Below are 25,375 nucleotides of genomic sequence, written 5' to 3' on the forward strand. Positions count from 1 at the left end.
ACGTCAATTCAAGAATAATTCATGCAATTGTATATTGTTTATTTGAAAGCATTAAAAGTGCAGTTTCTTGTCTCTCCTTGTATTGTTCAAGTGGTCGAGGTTGACATGGGATTTAGTAAATAGTAATAAGTAGACCAATGCTTTCTAAAGATAGCCATTATTACATTAATCTAATTACACTGTTGAAGATGTCATTTGTAGTTAGTAATACAAGTAACTTACCCAACTGTTATAATATCAGAGGTGAAACTGGAAGAACAGTGTGTTATTCAACCTAATTTTAATTTTCATGTAGGGGCAATCCTGCTGGCATTAAAAGAACATGGCAGCAGCTGAAAATTAAATATAAAAACATAATTCAATCAAGTAAGGCTTGAGCATATCATGGGTGTAGGTTACCTGACTTTACATTTGACATAACTAAATAGCATCTAGTGCAGCAGCATTTCCGGCTGAGGGAATTCCTGGAGGGACTTCAGAGCCAGTCACTCCCGAAGATCCAAGGGCCTCATAAAATGTAAGAGGTTTACATAGGTGTTCTTTTTTTATATAGGCTATTTTTGATATTTTAATTTATTTTACTTTGGGTTGGGTTTTTTGTTGGTCCCAACAGATTCTGGTGGTAATATCTGTCTTTTGGAGCCTCCTGTCCCAACAGAACCCCAGGCAGTTGTAAGTAACCTACTCAATACACCAGAAATTATGACAAATAGTGTTATAAAGTGTACTCAACCAAATGCTCATCTTCACATGACAATGAGGATAAAGAGTTTCTGCTGCCACAGAGAGGCCTATCTGTAGGCCTCTAAAGAAGTAATGTTAATATTATGTGTCTACACATCAAACAATCTACACATTCAGATTTCTTCACATTTTTATGTGGAGTAGCCTATCTAAGTTTAAATCTAAGTATAACCCCCTCCCCCTCCTAATGTTAGAACTACATTATGCAACTCTAATCTACTACTGTATTTTCAGTTGCCAGTTAAGGAGTTATATAGACTTCATCTTATTTAAAAAAAAAAAATAGAAAAAACAGCAGTAAAAATAGCAATATTTCATTTATTAATAAAAGATTAATTTTATTAATAAAAATGTACTGAAAGAATGAATGAGGTGTTCTAACACCGCTTCCTCTTTAAAAAAGGGGAGGAGACCGAAAGAAACTCTGGGTTTACCGAATAAAACCTGCTCCTGACCAGGTTAGGTTCACAGAGTAAGTTACCATGGTAACTGACTCTGAGTATGTGTTACCTCTCTTTCAGAAACGGGCTTGACTTACTCTGCTTTCTCAGGTTTGACATACCTCCCATTCTGAAACAGAAAACTCAGAGTTTCCCTCATTTCAGGGTTAACATACTTCTTTCTGAAACAGGCCCCAGATGTTCACCTAGATGTTTTAGTTATTTCTACATTTGCCGTATAGTATTGTCGATGGGTTCAATAACACATCCTGCAAAAGGGGGGCCTTGGCCAGAACCTAGTGGTATTTGGGGGGCCTTGTCATTTGGAAAGTTTGGGAACCCTTGCTTTAAGATATTTTAACCGCGCTTATTTCCGTCATTGGTATAAGTTGTAGTGGGTGTCATAGACAAGAAATTTACAGTTTTCGACCATCTTGCTGACAACGTTTCTTTAGTCATTCGGCAGTCTTGCGGCTGAACCCCTGCAGAAAATCCAACTATAAACAACTACAAAATGGATTTTAATGGTGACTGAATGCGGTTCAAATAAGCTGTTGTCACACAGAGTTGGTAAAGGATCACTTGTAAGGTTTTTCTCCAGTGTGGATCCTCTCATGTCTTTTCAGATGTGCTGACAGACTGAATCTCTTGTCACAGTGTGAACACTTGTAAGGTTTTTCTCCAGTGTGAATTCTCTGGTGCCGTTTTAAACAGTCCGCTGTAGTAAAAGTCTTCTCACACTCAAAGCACATGTACTCTCTCACACCAGTGTGAGTTTTCTCATGTCTATGTAAATTGTGCAGCAGTGAAAAACTCTTTCCACACACAGAACATGAATGTGGCTTCTCCTTCGTATGAACTGCCTGGTGTTTCTTCAGATTTGATGCACAAAGAAATGTTTGGCCACATTGATTACATGTGAACGGCTTCTCTCCGGTGTGGATCCTCATGTGTTCTTTAAGGTGTGATGATCGACTGAAACTCTTCCCGCACTTATCACATGAGAACGGCTTCTCTCCAGTGTGGATCTTCATGTGAACATCAAGAGAATGTTTGTATGCGAAATTGTTTCCACATTGATGGCATACATGCGGCTTCTCTCCAGTGTGAACTCTCATGTGTAGCTTCAGGTGACTTTTAAAAGTAAAACTCTTTCCACACTGATCACATGTGTGCGGCTTCTCTCCAGTGTGGATCATCTCATGTGTTTTCAGATTTGTTGAGTGACTGAATCTCTTGTCACAGTGTGAACACTTGTAAGGTTTTTCTCCAGTGTGAATTCTCTGGTGCTGTTTTAAATTGTACGCTGTAGTAAAAGTCTTCTCACACTCAAAGCACATGTACTCTCTCACTCCAGTGTGAGTTTTCTCATGTCCATGTAAATATTTCAGCAGTGAAAAACTCTTTCCACACACACAACATGAATGCGGCTTCTCCTTCGTATGAACTGCCAGGTGTGTCTTCAGGGCTGATGCACAGAGAAATGTTTTGCTACATTGATCACATGTGAACGTCTTATCTCCGGTGTGGATCCTCATGTGAACAATAAGGGATGATGATTGACTGAAACTCTTCCCGCACTGATCACATGAGAACGGCTTCTCTCCAGTGTGGATCCTCATGTGTCGATTACGATTTGTTATGTGTGTGAAATGCTTTCCACATTGATCACATGAGAATGGCTTCTCTTTAGTGTGGATCCTCATGTGAATCTCAAGACTTTGTTTGCTTGAGAAACTGTTTCCACACTGAGTGCAGGTGAAAGATTTCTTGGCTCTTCTTTTCTTTAAAAATGTCTTTTTAGTCTTTGAGGGACTTTGAGGTTGGACATGATGTTCCTCCTCCACTTCACTCAGTTCTTCACTCTCCTCCTTCACTTCTCTCAGTTCTTCACTCTCCTCCTTCACTTCACTCAGTTCTTCTCTCTCCTCCTTCACTTCACTCAGTTCTTCACTCTCCTCCTTCACTTCACTCAGTTCTTCTCTCTCCTCCTTCACTTCCATCAGGTCTGACATGAAAGAAACAAATATTACATTTAATTTTCAGTACATCAAAATAATTCAAAGAGAGAAATATAAAGTGAATGGACATGAAAGTGAGCCCTGATGTAATAGTAGAAAGTAGACAACTGTTATAAATGATTGTGATAATTTGATGCCTTTTTATAAATGTAATTATTATGATAAAATTATCATTAAATTGATTATATGTCCTTGAAACTTTCCATGAATGAGGTCAATTTATCTTCCAATTATAATTTTTAAAACATTATAGGCACGAATCCCATGTTTCTTTAGCAAGAACTATTAAATGTATTTGATCAATGACAATTATCTAACATGATATTAACATTAAAATATACAAAACTGCCATGTTTTGACACCAACTTTGAGATTGATATTTATTTTACTAAAAACCTTTTAATTATTAATGGCCGTTCACACTAGACTTTTCCTTAATAGACTTCCATTCATGCGCATGTGAAAGTGGGACACCAGAAACACAAGCTCAAGTGAATTACCCTGTGAGAAATAACAGAAGCGTTTAGCATTCAAGTGGAGTGGATTGTTTATTGTTTAAATTTGGAATGATTATTATTTGTTATACGTTATATATATATATATATATGTTTGTAAAAAAGCTGCCGCAGAATGTGACGTCATTTCATGGCCGTTGCAGTGTCTGTAGAAATATCACATGCTCAAAGTGTAGAGTGGCCGCGGCTTTAACTATTTTTAAATTAACATTTTTTTATTATCTTTATCTGTGTCCTACATGTTTCTCTCAACCCTGTTACTCCTGACATGATTGTCCTCCTTTTAAAAACAGAGCATTTCTTAAAACTGTGACACCCAGGAAGTGAAATCATCTAGGCTCTTTCTACTGCATGATGGGAAGACAAGAAAATAATCTCAATCCATTGTCTCAGTTTTTACACAAACTGTAGCACTGATTGTATTCATCAACACTGTTATCAAAGTTACTGTAAGAAGAATCTCTATAACTATGAATAACTTGTATGATATTTGACAAATACAACTTTATCAGTAACTTGGTGTTTACTGACTATTCTTAAAAAAATGATAATTTTGTAAACTGTTGAAAATGACTAAAATTCTGGTAACGTTGTTGCAAATTGGAAACCAGATATAAAATAAATATAAAATAAAACAGTTAAAATAGTATTTAGCCTGATCTGATGTTGACAATCAATATAAAAATGTCTAAAATCTCCCTTTACTGTCCATTTGTTGAAGAAAACCCAGAACATTCTGTACCATTTCATAGTTTAACTGTTTATCTAAATGTGATGAAGTGCTTGAATGTTTCTAACATGAATGTTCTTCAGCATCATGAATGAATGAAGAATAAACACCAACCTCTTTGTTCTTCAGGATCTTCAGTGTGTTTCATTCTGCAGGGTTCTGGATCACTCATGTTCTCACTGTCCTCTTTAATAAACTCAGTCTTTGCAGATTTCAGCTCTTCCTGATGCTCTGATGCCCGTCTTCACTTGTAGCTGATAGGAATTTACAGCATTTATTGCTGAATTACTGTGGGAGGAGCTTCACTGATGATGTGATTGCAGTGGGAGGAGCTTCACCGATGATGTGCAGGAGTGGAAAAAAAGATATTTTGTGGAAAAAAAAAGATATTCTTATTAAATAACATTTGAAAAACCTGTATAAACGAAACACCAAATAACAATATTACCTATGCAAATTATTAACAATATACCGAATTAAAATACATAAATAGCCAAAGCTAAAGGCTAACATTTCTGTTCCCTTTTTCCGAGGGAACTCGCGCTGCATCGATGACGCTTTGGGAAAACCCCACGTGATTACGTCTGAAGCACATATGTCAACTAATCCAATGGAAATAATGAACGTCACGGACGGGTGACGTCATGACCAGGAAAGGATAAGCAGCACATCCGGTGCAACCGGCGCTATCTTTTGTGCCTCAGCAAAGCACTCTGTGTCAAAACTGTCTATTATATTTATTGTTTGTCTGTCACATCATTATCTAAAGTATGGCAAAACAGTTATTCAAGTCATGTGCTTCTCCTTGCCCTCGTTTTCTTACGGGTGGGGATACACACGATTTTTGTGTAATCTGTTTGGGAGTGGAGCATGCTATGTCAGCCTTTGAGGGAGCTGACTGTCAGTATTGTGAGCAGCTACGGCCCCGCATGCTCCGATCCCGCCTGTCATTATTTGATGAAAGTGGCCAGGCTCGCAAACCTCAGGGTGCAGGACCTGCTGCTGCAGAGGCAGCACGGAGATTGCATACCTGGGGTTCGCAAATGGATCTCTCGGCGGGGTTGGAGACCAGGTGCATACATATTCAGACATAAGGGGACTGAGAGAACATGGTTATGGGTTGATGCCCCGGGCTGAGCAGAAGCTCGTGAGCTATCTGTCTCCTGGTTAACCCTCTGGGGACCAAAAACGCGCCCGCGCGTTTTGCTCGTTTTTTTTTTTTAGCAATGAAAATAAACACAAAATGCTCTGTTAATTTTGATCTTTCATTTTTGTGTAATACATCAATCGATCCTGTTCAGTTTCTATTTTTTTTTTCTGTATACTCACAATAAAAATAAAGTGTTTTGCTTTTTGACAAATAAAGAAAAATTAAGATGATGCGATTTCTGCCTTCTCTCTGTCAGTAAACTCCCGTTTGAAACGCGTTCGAAAATGATCTATAACTCCGCGAAAATTCAGTCAAACAGGCAAACAGACCCATGGGCATAAAGCTTGAGATCCCATCTTTTAATTGAAGTAATTTATATAAAAAACAAATATTCTTAGTTTCTGTAATCTGTATACAAAGAGAGCGACTCCAGTCGAGCTCATTACGAGATGATTCACAGTAATTTGACCACTCCCCGGAGAGCGCGTGCTATTCAAACGCAAATTCTGAGAACCATTTCAGTCTGTGAAACGCCCACATCAGCTGTAAACAAAGCGCGTCGCGAGTGAGACATTATAGCCTTTATGGAGAAAAGTTTCCACAGTGCTGATGAGGAGAAATATCTCCTGATATGAGGAGCAGATCGCGCTGAGGAGTGAGGTAGGCTGTTTTCTTTTCTCAAGTGTGGAAAAACGTTATGGAATAACGTTAGTGTAGGCCTATGTAAACCGCAAAAAGATGAATCGCATTTCTATAATATGACTCGCCTTTCTGTGAGATGAATGAAGGGTACATATTTGTAAAGAGTGTTTAGCCTAAATATGAATCGCGTGTCTGTGTGTGAAAGAATAAACTGCTTTGCCATAGCCTACTGAGATGAGTAAAAATCGACTGGAATATGTTCAAATAAAATGTATTTGTATAAGCAACGTAAATTAACATTTATATGCCCTGATATTTCAATAAAACAACGTTAGTCAGGCGTTAGTCACACTATTTTTGTCAAAAATAAAGTCATAGACTAAGATGTTAGATGTTCCAATGTTGGCTATATTCAAACTAATGAATACATATGATAAAATGTAGGCCTATAATCTTTTTTTCTTTCTTTTTTTTTTTACAAAGAAAGAGTACACTTGAAATATTGTTGAAATTGTAATTATTGTTGTAATTGTAACATTTTTAATAAAATAGCAAAACATATTTACAAGATAGATGTAAGCGAAATGGTCAATATAAGTATTCTTCTAAATACATTGTCCTTGCATTGTGGCTCAGTCAGTGTCACACCTGAATGAATGGCTAATTATGCAGAGTCATTATGCAGAGTGGGTGGGACATCCCAGGTGTAAACTACTCCTTCACGCGCCCCTCGCATATTGGCTTTCCAAGCTAAACCTGTTTTACACCATTTAAATCAATGTATTCTTTTTTGTGAAAGATAAAGCAAGACTATTTTCACATAATTTTGAAGCCAGTACTCAAAGGAACAACATCAATTAAACAAAAGTCTTGTGGACACATATTTAATATGTGTTTTGTGGTCTTAATTCAGCCACTTTCATTTTTATTTTTTCCAATAACCACGCATAAACATTATTCTCTTAAAAATACAAACATCTACATACACGTTGCCCGCATATTTTGGTAGCCCTGTTTGTGCTATATAGAGTGATTTTACACCTTTGCCATTAACATGTTTGTAAATAACTGAAAAAAGCAAAAATTTCAAGGCATGTCAGAACATCTCAAGGGCTCCAAAAACACCTTGGTCCCCAGAGGGTTAAGCATCGTCCCTGAAGGCTCCCATGCTGCCCACTAAACCTTTAAAAACTACATCTAATTTACTGGGCAAAGCTTATACTGCAGCAGGTCAAGCCGGAGCCTGTCTTCACACTATGGCAGTGCTTCAGGCTTATCAGGCAGACCTGTTGGGGGATCTGGATAATAGTGAGGGAGTGGGTCCGACGAAATTCGAGAACTTTTTTTTCGGCTAAGAGCCGACACTCTTAGCCGAAGTCTTCTAAGCCAAAGCCGGATTTGAGGACCGTTCTTATGGCTAAGAAGGCTTCGGCTCAGAAGCGGTCCTGACGCCACGTGCTTTAGCCCCAACCGGGGTGGAGCGGTGTTCACCTCAGTATACGGTGCCCGTTCTATTTCGGGGACCTCAGGGGACTGTTCTGCCAACCCCGCCACCCTTGATGCCTCGGGGAGCAGCAGTCTCCAGCTTTTGGCTCAGGATCAACTCGACGCTGCATCAGACTCGCTCCCTCTGAGGGGGGTTCAAAAACAGTCAGTTCGATTGTTTCCTGCCAGTATGCTTCAGCTGTGCATACTCATATTCACCGAAATGCCTGTTACAGTAACACCAAAGCCCAGTCTCGAGAGACTGGTACCCTTAGTAGATTTTCTGACAGAATGGAAGTATCTGCTGAATAGATCTCCTTGGTTCCTGCTGATAATAGGGAATGGTTACAGAATCCAGTTTGGTTCTCCTCCACCTTGGTACAACGGGGTGCTACCCACGTTAGTACATCCCGAGCAGGCTCTGGTAATGGAGCAAGAAGTAGAGTCTCTATTAACAAATGGAGCAATAGAGCAGATGTACTCGCCCAATAGAGAATCAGGGTTTTACAGCAGCTACTTCATTGTTACGAAAAAGGCATCCCATTTTAGATCTTTGTCTGTTGAATCGCGCAGTCGAGAAACTCAAGTTCAAGAGGCTCACACTCAAATCAGATCTGAGGACTGGTTTGTCAAGATAGATCTAAAAGATGCTTACGTCCATGTCTCCATCCTCCTTCGACACAGGAAGTTCCTGAGGTTTTCTTTCGGGGGGAAAGAATACCAATACCGGTTGCTTTCGTTCAGAAGAGTGTGCTTTCTCCACTACAGAGAACCATTTTCCTTGGTGTGGTATGGGATTCAGTCATGATGCGAGCCACACTATTGCCTGTTCGTGTTGCTACTATCCTCACAGCCACAAAAGAGTTGAAGCTAGGCCAGTCACGCACTGTGAAACAGTTTGAGAGACTGTTGGGCCTACTGTACATGAGACCCTTGCAGTGGTGGCTCAGGACCAGAGGGTTCTCCCTGAGGGGAAACCCACTTCGTACGATCAAGATCACGTGGCACATGATGGCAGTCTTCAATGCTTTGAGACATTTCCTCCCAGACCTGAGAGGCCATCATGTGCTTGTCCGTTCAGACAACACATTGGTTGTCTCTTACATAAATCGTCAGGGGTGGCGGTCTGCATTTGCGTCCACTCTGCAAACTGGTGCACCAGATCCTCCTGAGGTCCTTAGGGAAAATACTCTCTCTAAGGGCAGTGTATCGGGGGCAAAATATAGGAGCAGACACCCTGTCGAGGCAGGGGCTGAGGCCAGAGGACTGGAGACTCCACCCCAAGGTGGTGGAGCAAATACGGGAATTTTACGACCATGCAGAAGTGGATTTGTTTCCGTCTCAATACACAACGCTCTGTCAACTATGGTTTTCCCTCACTCACCTGAGGGGGCATAACTCATAGCGATTGGTCTCTCAACTGAGGTTGTTGAGACCATCCTAAGCTCCAGAGCTCCAGCTACGAGGAAATTATATGCACTAAAGTGGAGAGTTTTTACTTCCTGGTGCCACCAGCATCAGCGGGATCCAGTTTACTGTTCTGTAAACACAGTACTTGAGTTTCTGCAAGATCGCTTTGCATCAGGTTTATGTCCTTCCACCTTAAAGGTCTACGTGGCGGCCATTGCGGCTTTCCACGCCCCGGAGGGTGGCACATTTTTGGGTCAAGACCCCCTGGTCATACGTTTCCTTCGTGGCACCTTGAGGTTGAGGCCAGCAACTCGCACTAGGGTGCTGGCTTGGGACCTGGCAATAGTTTTGGAAGGCCTGTCAGGGGACTCCATTCAAGCCCCTAGATTCACTCTCAGAAAAATTTCTGACTTTCAAGACCATCTTTCTTCTTGCTATTTCGTCCCTCAAAAGAGTCGGAGACCTTCAGACCTTCAGGCCCTTTCGGTTTCTCCCACCTGCCTTGAGTTTGCACCCAGGATTGTCAAGGCATTCTTATACCCTAAGCAGGGATACGTCCCTAAGGTGCTGACCAATATTCCGAGGCCTATTGTGCTGCAGGCTTTCTGTCCTCCTCAGTTTGCTTCTTCGGACCAGGAAAAACTGAATCTCTTGTGTCCAGTGTGAGCACTGGATACTTATGTCCACAGGGCTGGCCCATGGAGAAAATCAGATCAGTTGTTTGTCTGCTTTGGATCACCTAAGAAGGGTCTTCCAGCCTCCAAGCAGACAATCAGCAAGTGGATAGTTGAGGCTATCTCTCTTGCCTATGAGTCCTCTGGCCAGCCGTGCCCTTTGGTGGTCAGAGCTCATTCTACTAGGAGTATGGCGGCTTCTAAAGCCTTGTTATCAGGGGTTTCCCTTCAAGAGGTTTGTGATACGGTGGGTTGGTTCTCGCCGCTCACATTTGTGAGATTTTATAGCGTTGACCTGGACGCTGCCCCAGGGTCTCTGGTGCTTCTTACATAGATTGCCAACAGTTTTACATACAGGCAATTGTAAATTTGGCATATTGGGTATTCTTGTTCCCAAAGCGTCATTGACGCAGCGCGAGTTCCCTCGAAAGGGAACATCTCAGGTTACGACTGTAACCCTATTTCCCTGAGAAGGGAACGAGACGCTGCATCGCCCTGCCCTACTTCCTGCATCCCTATGATCGACTTTGCTTCGGCTCTCGAAACTAGCGCCGGTTGCACAGGATGTGCTTTTATCCTTTCCTGTTCATGATGTCACCCGCCTGTGAAGTTCGTTCTTTCCAATGAACTAGTTGACATACGTGCTTCAGTCGTAATTACGCAGGGGCGTTCCAAAAGCATCAACGCAGCGTCTCGTTCCCTTCTTAGGGAACTAGGGTTACAGTCGTAACCTGAGACATTTTCTTTGTAACAAAATACTGTTGAAAAACAAACAGAACCAAACTACAATGTGGAGATGATTCGAGCATTGGGGTGGGAATCTCTAGGCACCTCACAATTCGATTACGATTTAGAGGGCTACAATGCGATGATAAAACGGTTATCGATGCATCTTTTTTTTCCACTGTGTGACTTCTTGGTACTTTTAAAGCAAAGTATAATGATCCATAATGAATTTACTTCCAATATATTTTATTAATTAAACAAATGGAAGTGATTTGGTAATAAATATAGCGATAGAGTTTGTTTTTCTTTTTCCGAGTTGGGTGGAAGCTTTTAAGGTTGTCCTGGTTTCCACCTCAGCACTGTTTGATCTGACGTGTGGCCGAATTTGAATGCTTCCAATTAGATCTCGCTGCGATGTTATTAATTCTGCAGTGAATTCAAACGCTTTCTCACTGGATCTCCCAGCGCTGTGTAATAACAGTGTCGTGTGATTGAGAGCGGCCCATGAATAAACCTGTTTTGAGCTCAACTCAATCGAATAGCGCAAAAAAAAAAGATTAGTGCAGTTTCGTTTCACTTTCGTTTTGTCTGATGTTTCTCGTATGTAACAGAAGATTGTAATGCAGAGGGTGCCAGTCTGATTCCACATCTCAAGCGCAGGCATAACGCTTGCCACAAATAACCGGCAAAAGTAATGATTATGCATGAGACATTTTAATTGTTTATTAATAAACTAGTGATTTCTGTCAGTGTCGGCAGCAAACAAAGTTGGTGATGCTGACTCGCCATCCTCGCAGTACTTAGTGCACGCACCTATAGAGAAATGCACACTTCATACGAATTAGCCTACATAAGCAGAGAGTAGCCCAGTTCTTTTCGTTTTGAACTGTTTTGTTTAAAAGTTTAAAAAGCTGTTTAAAAGCTTTCTATATACATTTCTCAGGTCTGTGAGGCAAGTATAGCCTATACCAGTGGTTCTCAACTCCAGTCCTCGGGACCCGTTGCTCTGCACATTTTGTATGTCTCTCTTATCTGACACACTCAGTTCAGTTCATGGAGTCTCTCTTAACGAGCTGATTATCTGATTCAGGTGTGTTAAATAAGGGAGACATACAAAATGTGCAGAGCAGCGGGTCCCGAGGACTGGAGTTGAGAACCACTGGCCTATACGCTGAGTTTCTGTTCATTTACGAGGCGAGCTCCAGTTCACGCACCGGCGCCTCCGTGTCCTGATTATATTGTCTGCTATATTCTTCTTATTTATTAAACCCAGGCAATTGGTTGATGAAACATTTATTAAATTAAGATACAATTTATAAAAAAACGAAATTCACTTTAACGAAATGCTTTCTACAAATCAAAACTTAAGTGGTCAAAATCATGTCTGACCCACTCCATATGTCTCCCAATATATTGGGCATCTTATGATCCTATCTTACTCATCTTATACGGTTTCCGTTTTCATATAATCAACATGGATGAAATAAAAAAAATAACATTATGTTATTTAAACAAATATGAAATGTATGTTTAAGTTTTGTAGTAATACCCAGCGATCTTCAAATATTATTTTTGCTTAAAATTCCCCTCCCTAATATGTATTTCAATGCTTTACGGGCTTTAGTGTGTTGTTTCTTTGACAAAATTGCTTTAAAAAAAGCAAGTCAATAACGAAATGGACGTTTGAGCCTCGTTTATTATTATTATTATTATTTTTTTTTTTCAAAAACACCCCCTAACCGCCGCCGGTATTGGTCAATTTCCACCGTGGTGGTAAAAAACTGCCACTTTACAGCCCTAGATAGCACTGGATCTAGATGGGAAGAATAACTCTGAGTGTTGGAAGGGGTGTGTCGCGATTTTGCCTTCTCACACCGCGACACAGGTTCGTGGATCTTAGTGTTGCGATTTCAGTTTCATGTCGCATATCGCCACAGCCCTAATCAACACTCATTCAACAAGCCATTCAGAATCACCAGCAGATCAACTCACTTATAAGCGTGCGTCTGCGTGATGCTCAACCACAAAACATGTAGCGAGCGTGCCGGAGTTATTTTTGGGACCATTTTACACCTTTTTCATGACTATAAGTTTGTGTGTGCATTCGCAGCCTTTTGTTCTGTGCAAATGTGAGTTGTAATATTGTGTTTATTTTGTGTAGGCCTATCTATATCTGATTTATCTCATAAAGCAGTGTTTCCCAAACTTCTAACAGGCATGTACCCCCTGAGACATTATAGATCTTCCGGAGTACCCCCAACACCACCAATTGTTAACAATTTTTTTATTAATATTTATTTTTATCAATTTTGTCGAGAATAGTGAATAGAGTCATAAACATATGATACAAATCTAATCAAAAGTCAACATACGATACAAATAGGGCTGTGGCGGTGGCAGTTTTTTACCACCGCGGTAGTAATGGACCCAAATACCGGCGGTGTTGCGGTGGTCGGGGGGTTGTTTTGAAATAAATAAAAAAACAAAACAAAGAAACAACACAATAAAGCCTGTAAAGCATTGAAATAAATATCAGTAAATACTGGTAACTTGCATAATATAATAAAGTTGAATCTATTTCAAAATAAATAAATAAATAAAAACTTTCGTTAAATTTTCCACACAAAGACGCGTGATACAGCCTACCGCTCTGCATCAATCTATTTTCTGATATCTTCATGTTTTCTACTTGTAAAAGGTATGAAGAGCGAATTCTATCTTCCACAAGGGCATTTAGCCACTGATATGGCATTTTAGGCTATGTTTGCGCGCTGCCAGAGAAAGCCAAACTAAAATCACCCGCACGTGTGAAACGCGCTTTACAAATGAACTTGACGCGCCTTACCAATTATCATATGTCTAATAACAAGCACAAACTGTGTTAAAAAGAATTTGACATACAAGTAAAAATGTAGGCTATCTGTCCTAACACAGTAAAGAATACGAAAATAATCGACCTAAAAGCGAACAAAGGAAGAAACGTTTATAATCCCCTTTGGAAATGGGTGAGACGCGAGTGAAGATATGGGAAAAGAAACAAGAGATTCCATGCATGGGATGAGTCATGATTTTTGAATATTCGATTAGTTTATTTAATTATAGAATATCTAATGTTCTAATGTCTGTTGTGCGATCATTCTTTAAAATAAAATCTCCATGTTCTGGTGCTGATGCGGTGGTGACGAGTTCATGTAACCAGAGGGTGACGCTGCCAATAACGCACATAACAGCTGTCACAAAGAGCCGGCAAAAGTAATGAATGTGTCAAATATAGCAATGAGACATTTGAATAGTTTATTAATAAAGTGTTTGTTTTTTTGTGTCAGTGTTAGTTGTTGACGATGCTGACTCGTCATATTCGCAGTGAACGCGCCTATAGAGAGAAATGCGGATTACACGCATATGCTAGTCGGTTTATTTTCGTTTTGAATTGTTTTGTTTAAAAGTAGACGGTTCAAGCTCTCTATAAGAAATAACTAATGGAATATTTTTAAATTCGATAATAATCGGATGACCAGATTGCAAACCAGAATTCAAATCCGAAAAAGCTTAAGTTTATTGGCTCACGCACAACTCTCTCATTCGTCATGAATTCAAACTTTTCCATGGCTGCGATTTAACATTTAATTGCTAACCTATTATTTATTTTGTAAACAAAGCTTTGTGTGTCATAATATTAATGTAAAACAGCATTCTTTTTTTTTTTGGCAAACCACCATCAGTACTACTCAGCCACCGCGGTGGCGCTTTACAACCGCGTACCGCGGTGGTGCGGTTGTCAAGATTACCGGCAATTTGCGTACCCCCTGAAATCAGTCCACGTACCCCTGGGGGTACGCGTACCCCAGTTTGACAACCGTGGTCATAAAGGATGCATTTGGTTAAGAATTAATGTAGTAAAGTGTACGGTGATCCTTTTTAGTTTCAGTGTGCGCAGCTCAAACGGCAATGCACGACTAATAATGACTATTGGACTGTCATATTATTCACTTAGGTTCACTTGTGCATTCGCTTCATTTTGTGCAGATATAATTTGCAATATTATGTTTATTTGGTATATCTGATTAATCTCATATAGGATGCGTTTCTTTGAGCGTGAACTCTCCACTTTAGGACCGTCATATTACATTACATGAGAACACTATTTATTAAATCGTTGTGAATTCTTTGGGTTTAGTTGCCATTTTCAGCATGTTGTTCCAGGAAGAGGACGTCCACAACAGTCACATATTCTGACAAGCACGCATCTGAGGCGTTGGTGACACTTTTCATTAGTCATTATATTTGATTATTAAATAATGAATTTAATTAAATGATCAACCTCATCGAAACATTTTACAATCCTACTAGCCCTTTATTTAGATTAAAAACCCTCTCATTCATTTGGTGAGGAAGCGTTTTGTGTATTTGCTAAGGCTGAACGATTAATTGCATTTGCGATAATATCACGATATGACGAAATGCGAGTTTTTAACCACAAAGCTGCGATTACAGTCTGGTCACGTGGCACGCGAGAGTAAACCAGTCTGTATTACAGATGAAGCATCAACTTGGCACGCTACGCATATAGGCCTGGCTACAGGAAATAACAGTTTATGTTTAATTTATGTGATATTGTGATAATTTATGTGATATTATGTGATATATTATGCTCACACGTGAGCTGCCTAAATTTAAACAGCACATTACATGCCCCACCAGAGACAATAATATTTTGGACCATTGCTACACCACAACAAAGGATGCATATCGCTCCGTCGCCAGAGCAGCTCTAGGACTTTCCGATCACTGCCTGGTTCATCTTCTACCAACTTACAGGCAAAAACTTAAAACTGCTAAGCCAGTAATAAGGACTGTAAAGAGATGGACCAATGACACAGAGCAGGTCTTACAAGCCTGTTTTGAATGCACTGACTGGAGTGTTTTTGAAGCTGCTGCCAGCGATCTGGACGAGCTCACAGAGACTGTAACATCATACATCAGTTTCTGTGAGGATTTATGCATCCCTACCAGGACTTACTTATCATTCAACAATGATAAACCATGGTTCACACCAAAACTCAGACAGCTTCGTCAGGTCAAAGAAGATGCCTACAGGAGTGGGGATAGGATCTTGTTTAATCAGGCCAGGAACACATTGACAAAGGAGATTGAAGTGGCTAAGAAGAGCTATGCCAAAAAGCTGGAAAACCAGTTTTCCTCCAACGACCCTGCATCAGTGTGGAAAGGCCTGAAAGACATTACCAACTACAAGACACCATCCCCCAGCACCGACAGCAACAAGCATCTTGCGAACGAGCTGAATGTCTTTTACTGTAGATTTGAGACCCCCGATCAGACACCCCACACCCGCCCTGACCATCTCTCTACACAGCCATCAACACCTCCAGTCATCCCCCTCCCCTCCCCCCCTGCACTTCAGATCAGTGAGGATAATGTGCGTCAGATCTTCAGGAAACAGAAGAGAAGGAAAGCACCAGGCCCAGACGGTGTTTCACCAGCCTGTCTGAAAACCTGCGCTGACCAGCTGGCCTCTATCTTCTCTCTGATCTTCAACAGATCACTGGAGCAGTGCAAAGTCCCTTTCTGCTTTAAACGCTCCACCATCATCCCAATCCCGAAGAAACCAAAGATCACAGGACTCAATGACTACAGACCTGTTGCCTTAACATCTGTGGCCATGAAGTCATTCGAAAGACTGGTGTTAGCATATCTGAAGGACATCACTGGACCCTTGCTGGACCCCCTGCAGTTTGCCTACAGAGCAAACCGGTCTGTGGATGATGCGGTCAGTATGGGACTGCATTACACCCTGCAACATCTGGACAAACCAGGGACCTATGCAAGGATTCTGTTCGTGGACTTTAGTTCTGCCTTCAACACCATCGTCCCATCACTGCTCCAGACCAGACTTACCCAGCTCTCTGTCCCTAGCTCCGTCTGTCAATGGATCACCAGCTTTCTGACAGACAGACAACAGCTAGTCAGAATGGGCAAAATCACGTCTGACAGCCGCATCATCAGCACCGGTGCTCCACAGGGATGTGTTCTCTCACCACTGCTCTTCTCCCTGTACACAAATGACTGCACCTCTAAAGACCCCTCTGTCAAGCTCCTGAAGTTTGCGGACGACACTACTGTTATCGGACTCATCCGGAACGGCGAGGAGTCTGCGTACAGACAGGAGGTGGAGCAGCTGGCTCTTTGGTGCAGTTATAACAACCTGGAGCTGAACACGCTCAAAACAGTGGAGATTATCGTGGACTTCAGGAGAAACCCCCCTGCACTCCCTTCACTCACCATCATGGACAGCACTGTGACTGCAGTAGAGTCATTCAGGTTCCTGGGCACCACCATCTCTCAGGATCTGAAGTGGGACACTCACATAGACTCTATTGTTAAGAAAGGCCAACAGAGACTGTACTTCCTGCGTCAGCTGAGGAAATTCAACCTGCCACAGGAGCTGCTCGTACAGTTCTACTCAGCTGTCATCCAGTCCATCCTCTGCACTTCCATCACCGTCTGGTTCGGCTCTGCTACCATAACCGACCTCCGTAGACTACAGCGGATAGTTCGGACTGCTGAGAGAATCACTGGCACTACCCTTCCCACACTCAAAGAACTGTACTCATCCAGAGTGAGTAAAAGGGCTCGCAAAATCACTCTGGACCCGTCACACCCAGCACACTTTCTGTTTGAACTGTTACCGTCTGGTCGACGCTACAGAGCACCGAGCACAAAAACAACCAGACACAGGAAAAGTTTCTTTCCCCAGGCCATCTACCTCATGAACACTTAAATGTTCCCCTACTGTGGAACAAACATGTGCAATACTTCCCTCAGACATTTCATTATAGCACCTTATAACTTTACTTTATATATATTCATAATTTATAATCTTTTATTTTAATTTTTTTATTTATACCTATGTTACTTGTCACTTGTCTTGTCACTTTATATTGTATGTGTACTGGAAGCTACTGTCACCAAGACAAATTCCTTGTATGCGCAAGCATACTTGGCAATAAAGCTCTTTCTGATTCTGATTCTGATTCTGATTGTGTTATAGATTCTCTCCAACGATTCTGTATCGATTAAGATCATTTCAGATTTATGTCTGAGCTTAGTTTTAAACACAGATACGTGATGTTACTTTTGTAGTGCGCGGTCTCGCCCGCCGGTATTTTACTTACAAATGCTCTAAGAAGGCATCATATGTCTTGGAATGCAGTTGACTTATATATTAAAAATATGAAAATCACCGACAGAAGCTGCTTTCAATTTCAAATACTTGCGCGTGCTTTGCGAAGAGCGTTTGAGCATGCGGCTGTGAGTGACTCCGTCTACGTGGTTAAATGTACTTGCATCTCAAAATGCTTTTATGACGCAAAATTAATGAGACACAGTCAGTTATATCTTAAGTTATTAAACAGACAGGACAAACCACATCTTATAATTGCAAAAGAGATGAAAACATTGAAATAGCCTACTCTTAAATCCTGAAAGCACTCTGTTTATTGCTTCTAATATTTTTTTCCCCTCTTTGTTTTTTGTTTTGAACCTATATTTGTTAAAGGGGTCGTGACATGTGATTTTTTATTTTATTATTATGGTCCCCTAGGTGCATTTATAGTATTACTATAGTTTTTATAACAAAAAACTTTTAAAATGTATTGATTTATGACCTTTTCCCAACCTGTTTCTCAACCTCTGATTCAAACAGTCTGTTTTGGGTGTGTTTCCCCTTTAAGAGTTCAGTGTTAACGCCCACTCTTATGATTGGCACACGTCAGTGCCCAAGTATCAATTATCAACCCCCCCAGCCAGAACATTTGCGGATTTAGCGTAACTGTTTAGTAGAGGCTGATGCTCGAGAAGCGATGGCTTTTGCAATGATAAAACCTTATATGTTTGAGCCGGAATCAGACGAGGAATCAGAGGAAAATGAACCATCACCACAACAACGAAGACTGGATCAGCCCGTGTCCACATGGAAAGTGAAACTGTTTTGAATTAATAAAATTGTGACCCAAGACACTTGAAAACGGATTATTGTTGCATAATTATCCTATATAGCTTACTTTGCTAACAGTTTAACATTATATATCTAATTTCGATGAAATTATATATTTCATATTTGCCACATTTGTGATCGTGGACCACAAAACCAGTCTTATGGGTATTTTTTTTTAATTGAGATTTATACATAATCTGAAAGCTGAATACATAATCTTTCCATTGATGTTTGGTTTGTTAGAATAGGATAATATTTGGCTGAGATACAACTATTTGAAAATCTGGAATCTGAGGGTAGAGAAAAATCGAAATATTGAGAAAATCGCCTTTAAAGTTGTTCATTTCTATTGGCGATTGTACTGTAAATATATAAAACATTTATTTTTGTGAATGGATAAAGTGGTAAATTTACAAAATATCTTCATGGAACATGATTTTTACTTACTATCCTAATGATTTTTGGCATAAAAGAAAAATCTATAATTTTGACCCATAGGCTACAATGTTTTGTTGGCTATTGCCACAAATATACCCGTGCAACATAAGACTGGTTTTGTGATCCAGGGTCACATTTGAAGATGCAGCATTGGTAAGTCAACATTTTTAATTTTCTATCACATGTAGGCCTACTAGAAATGCAACATATTTTCAAGATTCTATTATACAAATGTGTTTATATTAACCAGTGATAAAAAGTAATATCGTAAATACCCTTAAAATGACTATTCAGTCTTGTGCTGAAAAAAAGGTGTCATATCAAATACATTTATGTTTGCTTTAAACATTCACAGGTGCACTTGTGGCAATTGTGGTGCAATGCCCACTGAGCAAGAACATAAATGCTGCATGGAGACTCCTGAAGTATGTGCACATAATAAAAGACAAATAATAAGAGTTATGTTTATCTGCATGTTTGAGTATTACATGTCATACATGTTGTACTACAATTGTAAACTCAATAGCCTTGTCAATAGGTTGTCAGAAGAATTAACCAGGCACCAGTACCACCTACCTGTATGATTCATCACCCGGGACTTGAACCTGTTTGCCTAAATTTGTATTCTTTACAGAATGCAAATAACATTTACAGGGCAGACTACGGTCCGTTAAGACTCACACCAGTAAGAAAACCGACATACACAATTGTTTTATGTTAATATGGATTACAAATTTTTATTTTAACCAAATGTATATTCAAATAACAATAGTTTTGACATATATATATATATATACACACATGTTTAGCAATGGCCTCCTCAAATGAAGGTCTGTCATACTGTGTGCATAGACTGTCAGGCACTGTAATTTTATGCAGCTCCTCCATGTAGGGAAAAGGATCTGGCAGAACCTTTTCGAAAAGCAGTGTCATCAGTTCGTAGACGTAGCCTGGAATTTTTTTTTTGACAATACTGTAAATTAAGGTCTATACACTGTCTGTATTGTATTTTTTTTTTTTTTTTTTTGTAAATTACTAATTAAAACATCTATTCAAACTTACAGTACGTTGGGTTTGATGTCACTGGTTTTGTGGTGTAAAATCCTTTTTTAGCCTTGGGGAACAAAAGTCTGTACATTGGCTTTCCAGATGATGTAGTAGCCTTTGGACGGTTTGCATTTTCATTGAAATGCATGCCAGCCAAATACAACCTAAAACAGAAAAAAAAAAAAAAATGTAGTTACAAAAAAGTCGGAGTGACAAAGTGTTATTATTTATTCAAGAAAATATTAAATAATAAGACATGACAAAGCATTCGAAATTTTATAACTGCTTTTAAAATTATTTTATAGCTTATGCTAGGCTTCCTCTATTACATACAATTATGAAATAATAGTACTTTATGGTTCATTAAATGTCAAGAAGATGATTCTATACAACTTTACATTGCATACCTGCACAGCATTCCAATAAAAGGAAATACCACACTTTTGGGGGCAAAGCGTAAAATAACACTGTGAAAGGCCTCCAAGGATGAGGTCTGGAAGTGAGGGCTGAGCTTTGCTACATCTTTGAGGACTCTGTTGTTAGTCAGCACCTTTTCGACTCTGTAAACTGGTTTTGAACCTGGAATAGTAGTATGTATTAATTTGTGTGTACGATAATGAAAACAGTATTAGCACTGTGGGACACAGATGAACAACAGTCAGCCACTTTGATCGGTAATAATATGAAATATTATGCACTCGCCAGGTTTGAAGTGTTTACTGCTGCCCTTTGACACTCGATCTGAATGTTCACATTGTGGGAATAATGGATCATCATGGATGTGAACATCCTGAATGTGATTGATGAGGGACTTCCACTTGGCTACCTTCTCCGGTCCTGAATTAGAGGATGCTGCAGTCCAATAGAGATGGTTCCTTATGCTGTGCTGCCACTTTTTCACTATTGAACAGTCCTTGTCTCTGGCAATTTGCTCTAACTTCTTTGACAACCCTAATCAATTGTAATACCAAAAAGAAATATAGTTTATGTAATTTAAAAAAAACTACCTATTTATTAGCATGAGATGTTTTTATTTTCAGAATCTGTAATAAGTACAGTTATAACCACAAGACAACAAAATTCAAACGTACCTTTCTCCAAATGCCAGACATCATAGTACTGTGTGACGTTTCGTTCTTTCAGAAACTTTTGAATCTGGGGATGTCGGTCTGTCACAATGCAGTCTAGCCTTACACCACATTCCTCCAGCCATTCCAGGCTTCGCTTTAAGCCTTCTTTCTCCATGTGGTAGCTACCACCGACCTCATTACTCTGTGAAAAAATAGTTATCAGGACAGTGAAAGTCAGTTATTTAAAGGGTTAGTTCACCCAAAAATTAAAATTCTGTCAGTAATTACTCACCCTCATGTTGTTCCAACCGCGTAAGACCTTCGTTCATCTTCGGAACACATATTAAGATATTTTTGATGAAATCTGAGCCATGTTTCACTCCTCCATAGGCTTCCAGTGTGACCGAAACTTGCTGGCCCAGAAAAGTTATTAAAGAGATCGTTAATATAGTCCAAGTGACTCCAGTGGCTCAATCTTAAGTATATCAAGCGACGAGAATACTTTCTGTGCGCAAAAACAAATAAAAATAACGACTTTATTCCACTTTTCATTTCCTTCTCTCTGGGCCTCTAGTTGGTTCGCGTAGTCTTTTTGCGCACAATGCGTAGCGCGTCTGTGTTACACGTCACCACGTAGGCTCACTATTGGCCGACGCCGGTCATGTGTGTGTTGCGTGATGACGTGCAACACAGACGCGCAGCGCAAAAACACTACGAGGCCCAGAGAGAAGGAAATGAAAAGTGGAATAAAGTCGTTATTTTTGTTTGTTTTTGCGCACAAAAAGTATTCTCGTCGCATGATAAACTTAATGTAGTGCCACTGTAGTTACTTGGACTATTTTAACGATGTTTTAATAACTATTCTGGGCCGGTGAGTTTCGGTCACACTGGAAGCCTATGGAGGAGTCAAAATTCTGTCAGATTTCATCAAAAATATCTTAATTTGTGTTCCGAAGATGAACGAAAGACTTACATGGTTGGAACAACATGAGGGTGAGTAATTACTGACAGAATTTTCATCTTTGGGTGAACTAACCCTTTAATTCCTTTAAAACAATAATCATATGAAGCTCCTGAGAAGTACAGGGCAGCAGACAGCTGGAGGTTACCAACAGGGGTACTGCCAACACAGGGTTGGCTCTTCCACTGTCTGAAGTACTCACAATGTGGGCAAAGTTGATCAATGGCCGAAAAAGTCCCATTGCTACGAGGCCGAATATTGCAGGCTCTTGAACATACTGGACAGGTCTCAAACAGTTCAAGTAGACAGTTTTCAAACACAATATATTTGGTGTCTTCATGAGAGGCTTTGGATGTGTACATGCTATCACAAGAAAAAATTAATAACAAAATTAATGTAATTTGTGTGTGTGTTTTTTTTTTTCAACATAATCAATTTTATGAGTCAATAAAACATACAGTTCACATAAATCTATGCTAAACTTAACATGATTAAGACAAAAACTTACGAATGCTTTGATGGTTCAGTCACACTGGTGACAGACTGAGCAGGGTCATATGTAGTGTCACAGACTTCTTCAAAAGACACACTTTCTTCAACCTCCAATTCAAAGCGACGCCTTTTGGCAGGCCTTTCATCTTTTAAAGGAGTTGAAGTAAAAGGCTGTGAAGTAGTCCAGGGTATGGCGACATCACCACTTGAAAGATTTGAGGACGGCTCTGTTTGTGTTTCTATAACGTTAGAAAATACAATGTGAAGTTTTATTATATCAATTGTAATTGCATTTTTATAAAAATATGGATGGAAAAATATGGACAATAAAGCTTTTAAGCTTCTTAAAAATGGAATTAGGATGACACAAGTTAGGATTTTATAAATAATACCTTTGCTACGATACTTGGGTCTCATGGTTCGAAACGACAGCTGTGTGCCCACAGATGTAACGTTATGAGTGGGTTGGTCAGTTTGACAGCCAACATCTTTTGTAATGGGGCCTGAACATGACGGTCTCTGAAAACAATATGCAAGTAAACTAAGTAAAAACACTGTGATTATTCGTAATGAATGAAATTGCCTTTTAAAAAGTAGTTTAAAGTTTTAAATACATTACTTACAGTTTGCGTCGTCGTTGCAGTTGAGCCCAGAATAGTCGGCACGGCCTTATCTTTGAGCAACAGTTTTCTGGCAAAGCCAGCATCATATTGGGATTTGTTTTCAAAACAGTCATCCTTAAAATGTATAGAACAAACGCTTAAATTAACACTCGAGTGACTGGGACGTCCGCAAAAAATAAAGTCCATCCATTTTTCCCTGACGTCTGGATCTTTCGGCAGCGAATTCAAAGATGTTGTTTGTCCACAGCCAGGAACAGCACATCTGCGTGGCATTGTAATTTTCCTGTACACAGACCCACTCGCTGCACGTCGCCTGAACACACTTGAGACACGCGGCGCGACAACGACACGATCTGCGTTGTTGTCTTTACGCTGGAAGCGTAGTTGTCTACGCTGGAGGCGGTCATATGCAAACGACTGCTACGTCACTTCGTACCGTGACGTCACTTCATACCATGGATCCAGAACGAGCTGTATTTAGAGCTTGATTAAATAAATGGTTCGTTTATAATGGAGAGGACGTCTTAAGCTATGAAACTTGCAGGACGTTTTAATGGTACAAAGACCTGTTATATACCAAAAGATCAAGGCAAATTTGGTTTCTCATGTCACAACCCCTTTAAAATTATTAACATGTAATTGTATTAATTTAGTTTTTTAATGTGTAATTATTATAAGTAGGCCTACTTATAATTATGTAATTACATATTTTAAGTTTTATTAATAAGATCAATAAAAGAACAAAATGTAATCGGCTCATGAGGTGCCTAAAGATTCCCTTCCCTATTTTACAATGATTTATTGCTTGTTTTGGTTGAATAATAGAAAAGATAAAGAGCTTTAAAAAAAATCTCATATTAAATCGCAATCGCTATATTGGTAAAACTAAATCGCAATTAGATTATTTTCCAAAATTGTTCAGCCCTAGTATTTGCACAACCTGTCATGCTATTGGCCATATGCCACTGCAGCAGACTCATATTGCTAACGATTAATCAATTAATTGATCGTTAATTTAAACGACGATCGATCAATGGGAATTTGTGAAAATTGACATCCCTAAATGATCTTCATCTTCATCAACCACTACAGATAAATAATCTAAAATCTAATCTTATCTAATCTTAAAATTTAGTTTGATATTATTATTCAGTAATCACTATAAGTTAGATCATTATAATAACATTTTATATGTGCAGAAACTGAAAATTATTATAAAACTTTTGAAAATAAAGAGCACCACAGAGCAGTATTGTTCCAAGAGTAAAACGCTATTCTTATAAGTAGGCTATGCTATTGGTTTAATGTCTCACGCGGCTCATTATAGGCTGTAAAGTATGTAAAAGTAAAGTAAAATAATGTAAAGCATTTAGTAGATCTGTTCCAGTATGACACTTGAGATCGATATGCATTCATTCCCTTCACAGATCTTAATCTTTGACTTTTGACTTGAGACAATCACACAAACGAACACAAACTCGCTCAGGTCTGAATGAACTCAACATATTCTCCTCATGCTCGCTGCTGCTGCACTAAATGTTTATTTCAGAAGGAAGACGCCAGAAAAGACGCACAAGTATCGCTGTGATCGATGAAAACAATACAGAACCTGTCGCTTAATCAAACTGTATAAAGTGTGTGTGATGGTTGAGTAAATATGAGAAATACCGTGAACTGCTCTCCTCGCCTCACAAGACTGGACGCTGAAAAACACAATGAAGGATGAGACGGCGCGAGCCTGCAGCTACAGTCCCGCACGCGATATTTTTTTCCCAGGATGGTAGGGGAAGACTCATTAATATTCATTAGGGAAGTCATCACTGATTGGTCTGATGACCTACCCCTAACCCCGCCCCTAAACCTACTACTTTATAGCTCATCGATACACAAACATATGAATAGTCCATTTAATATTTGTAAAGATAGTTTGTAACAAAATTTGAACCGTATGTTTTTTCGCCTTTTTCCCCCGAAAATATTTTGATAGCTAAGGTTAGCCTTTAACCTTGGATTTTTTGTAGACAATTAAGCCATTGTAAAAATTTGATTAAAATTGGTTGACATTAAAGTAGACCAATTAAATACATTAAGTGTGTTTATATCAAAGAATGTCATCATTAATTATTTAATCAGATTTACCATTTGACCTTTTTTTATTACCGGACCTTTTCTCCTGAAACTATACATTGAATT

The 25,375-nt window shown here is 39.5% G+C and overlaps 1 protein-coding gene across 1 annotated transcript; it reads right to left on the reverse strand.

Moving 5' to 3' along the window:
• Nucleotides 1-1,687: 1,687 nt before the first annotated feature.
• On the reverse strand, nt 1,688-24,956 carry LOC308703174 (uncharacterized protein). The gene is made up of 3 exons (XM_081386496.1): nt 24,851-24,956; nt 4,565-4,782; nt 1,688-3,192 (listed from the first exon to the last, which is right to left on the reverse strand). The coding sequence occupies exons 2-3, from the start codon at nt 4,620-4,622 to the stop codon at nt 1,763-1,765; spliced, it is 1,488 nt and encodes a 495-aa protein (XP_081242622.1). The 5' UTR covers nt 4,623-4,782; nt 24,851-24,956; the 3' UTR covers nt 1,688-1,762.
• Nucleotides 24,957-25,375: the final 419 nt, after the last annotated feature.

The sequence above is a fragment of the Scardinius erythrophthalmus genome (genome assembly GCF_964197995.2).
Source record: "Scardinius erythrophthalmus genome assembly, chromosome: 1".
NCBI classification, from domain to species: domain Eukaryota; kingdom Metazoa; phylum Chordata; class Actinopteri; order Cypriniformes; family Leuciscidae; genus Scardinius; species Scardinius erythrophthalmus.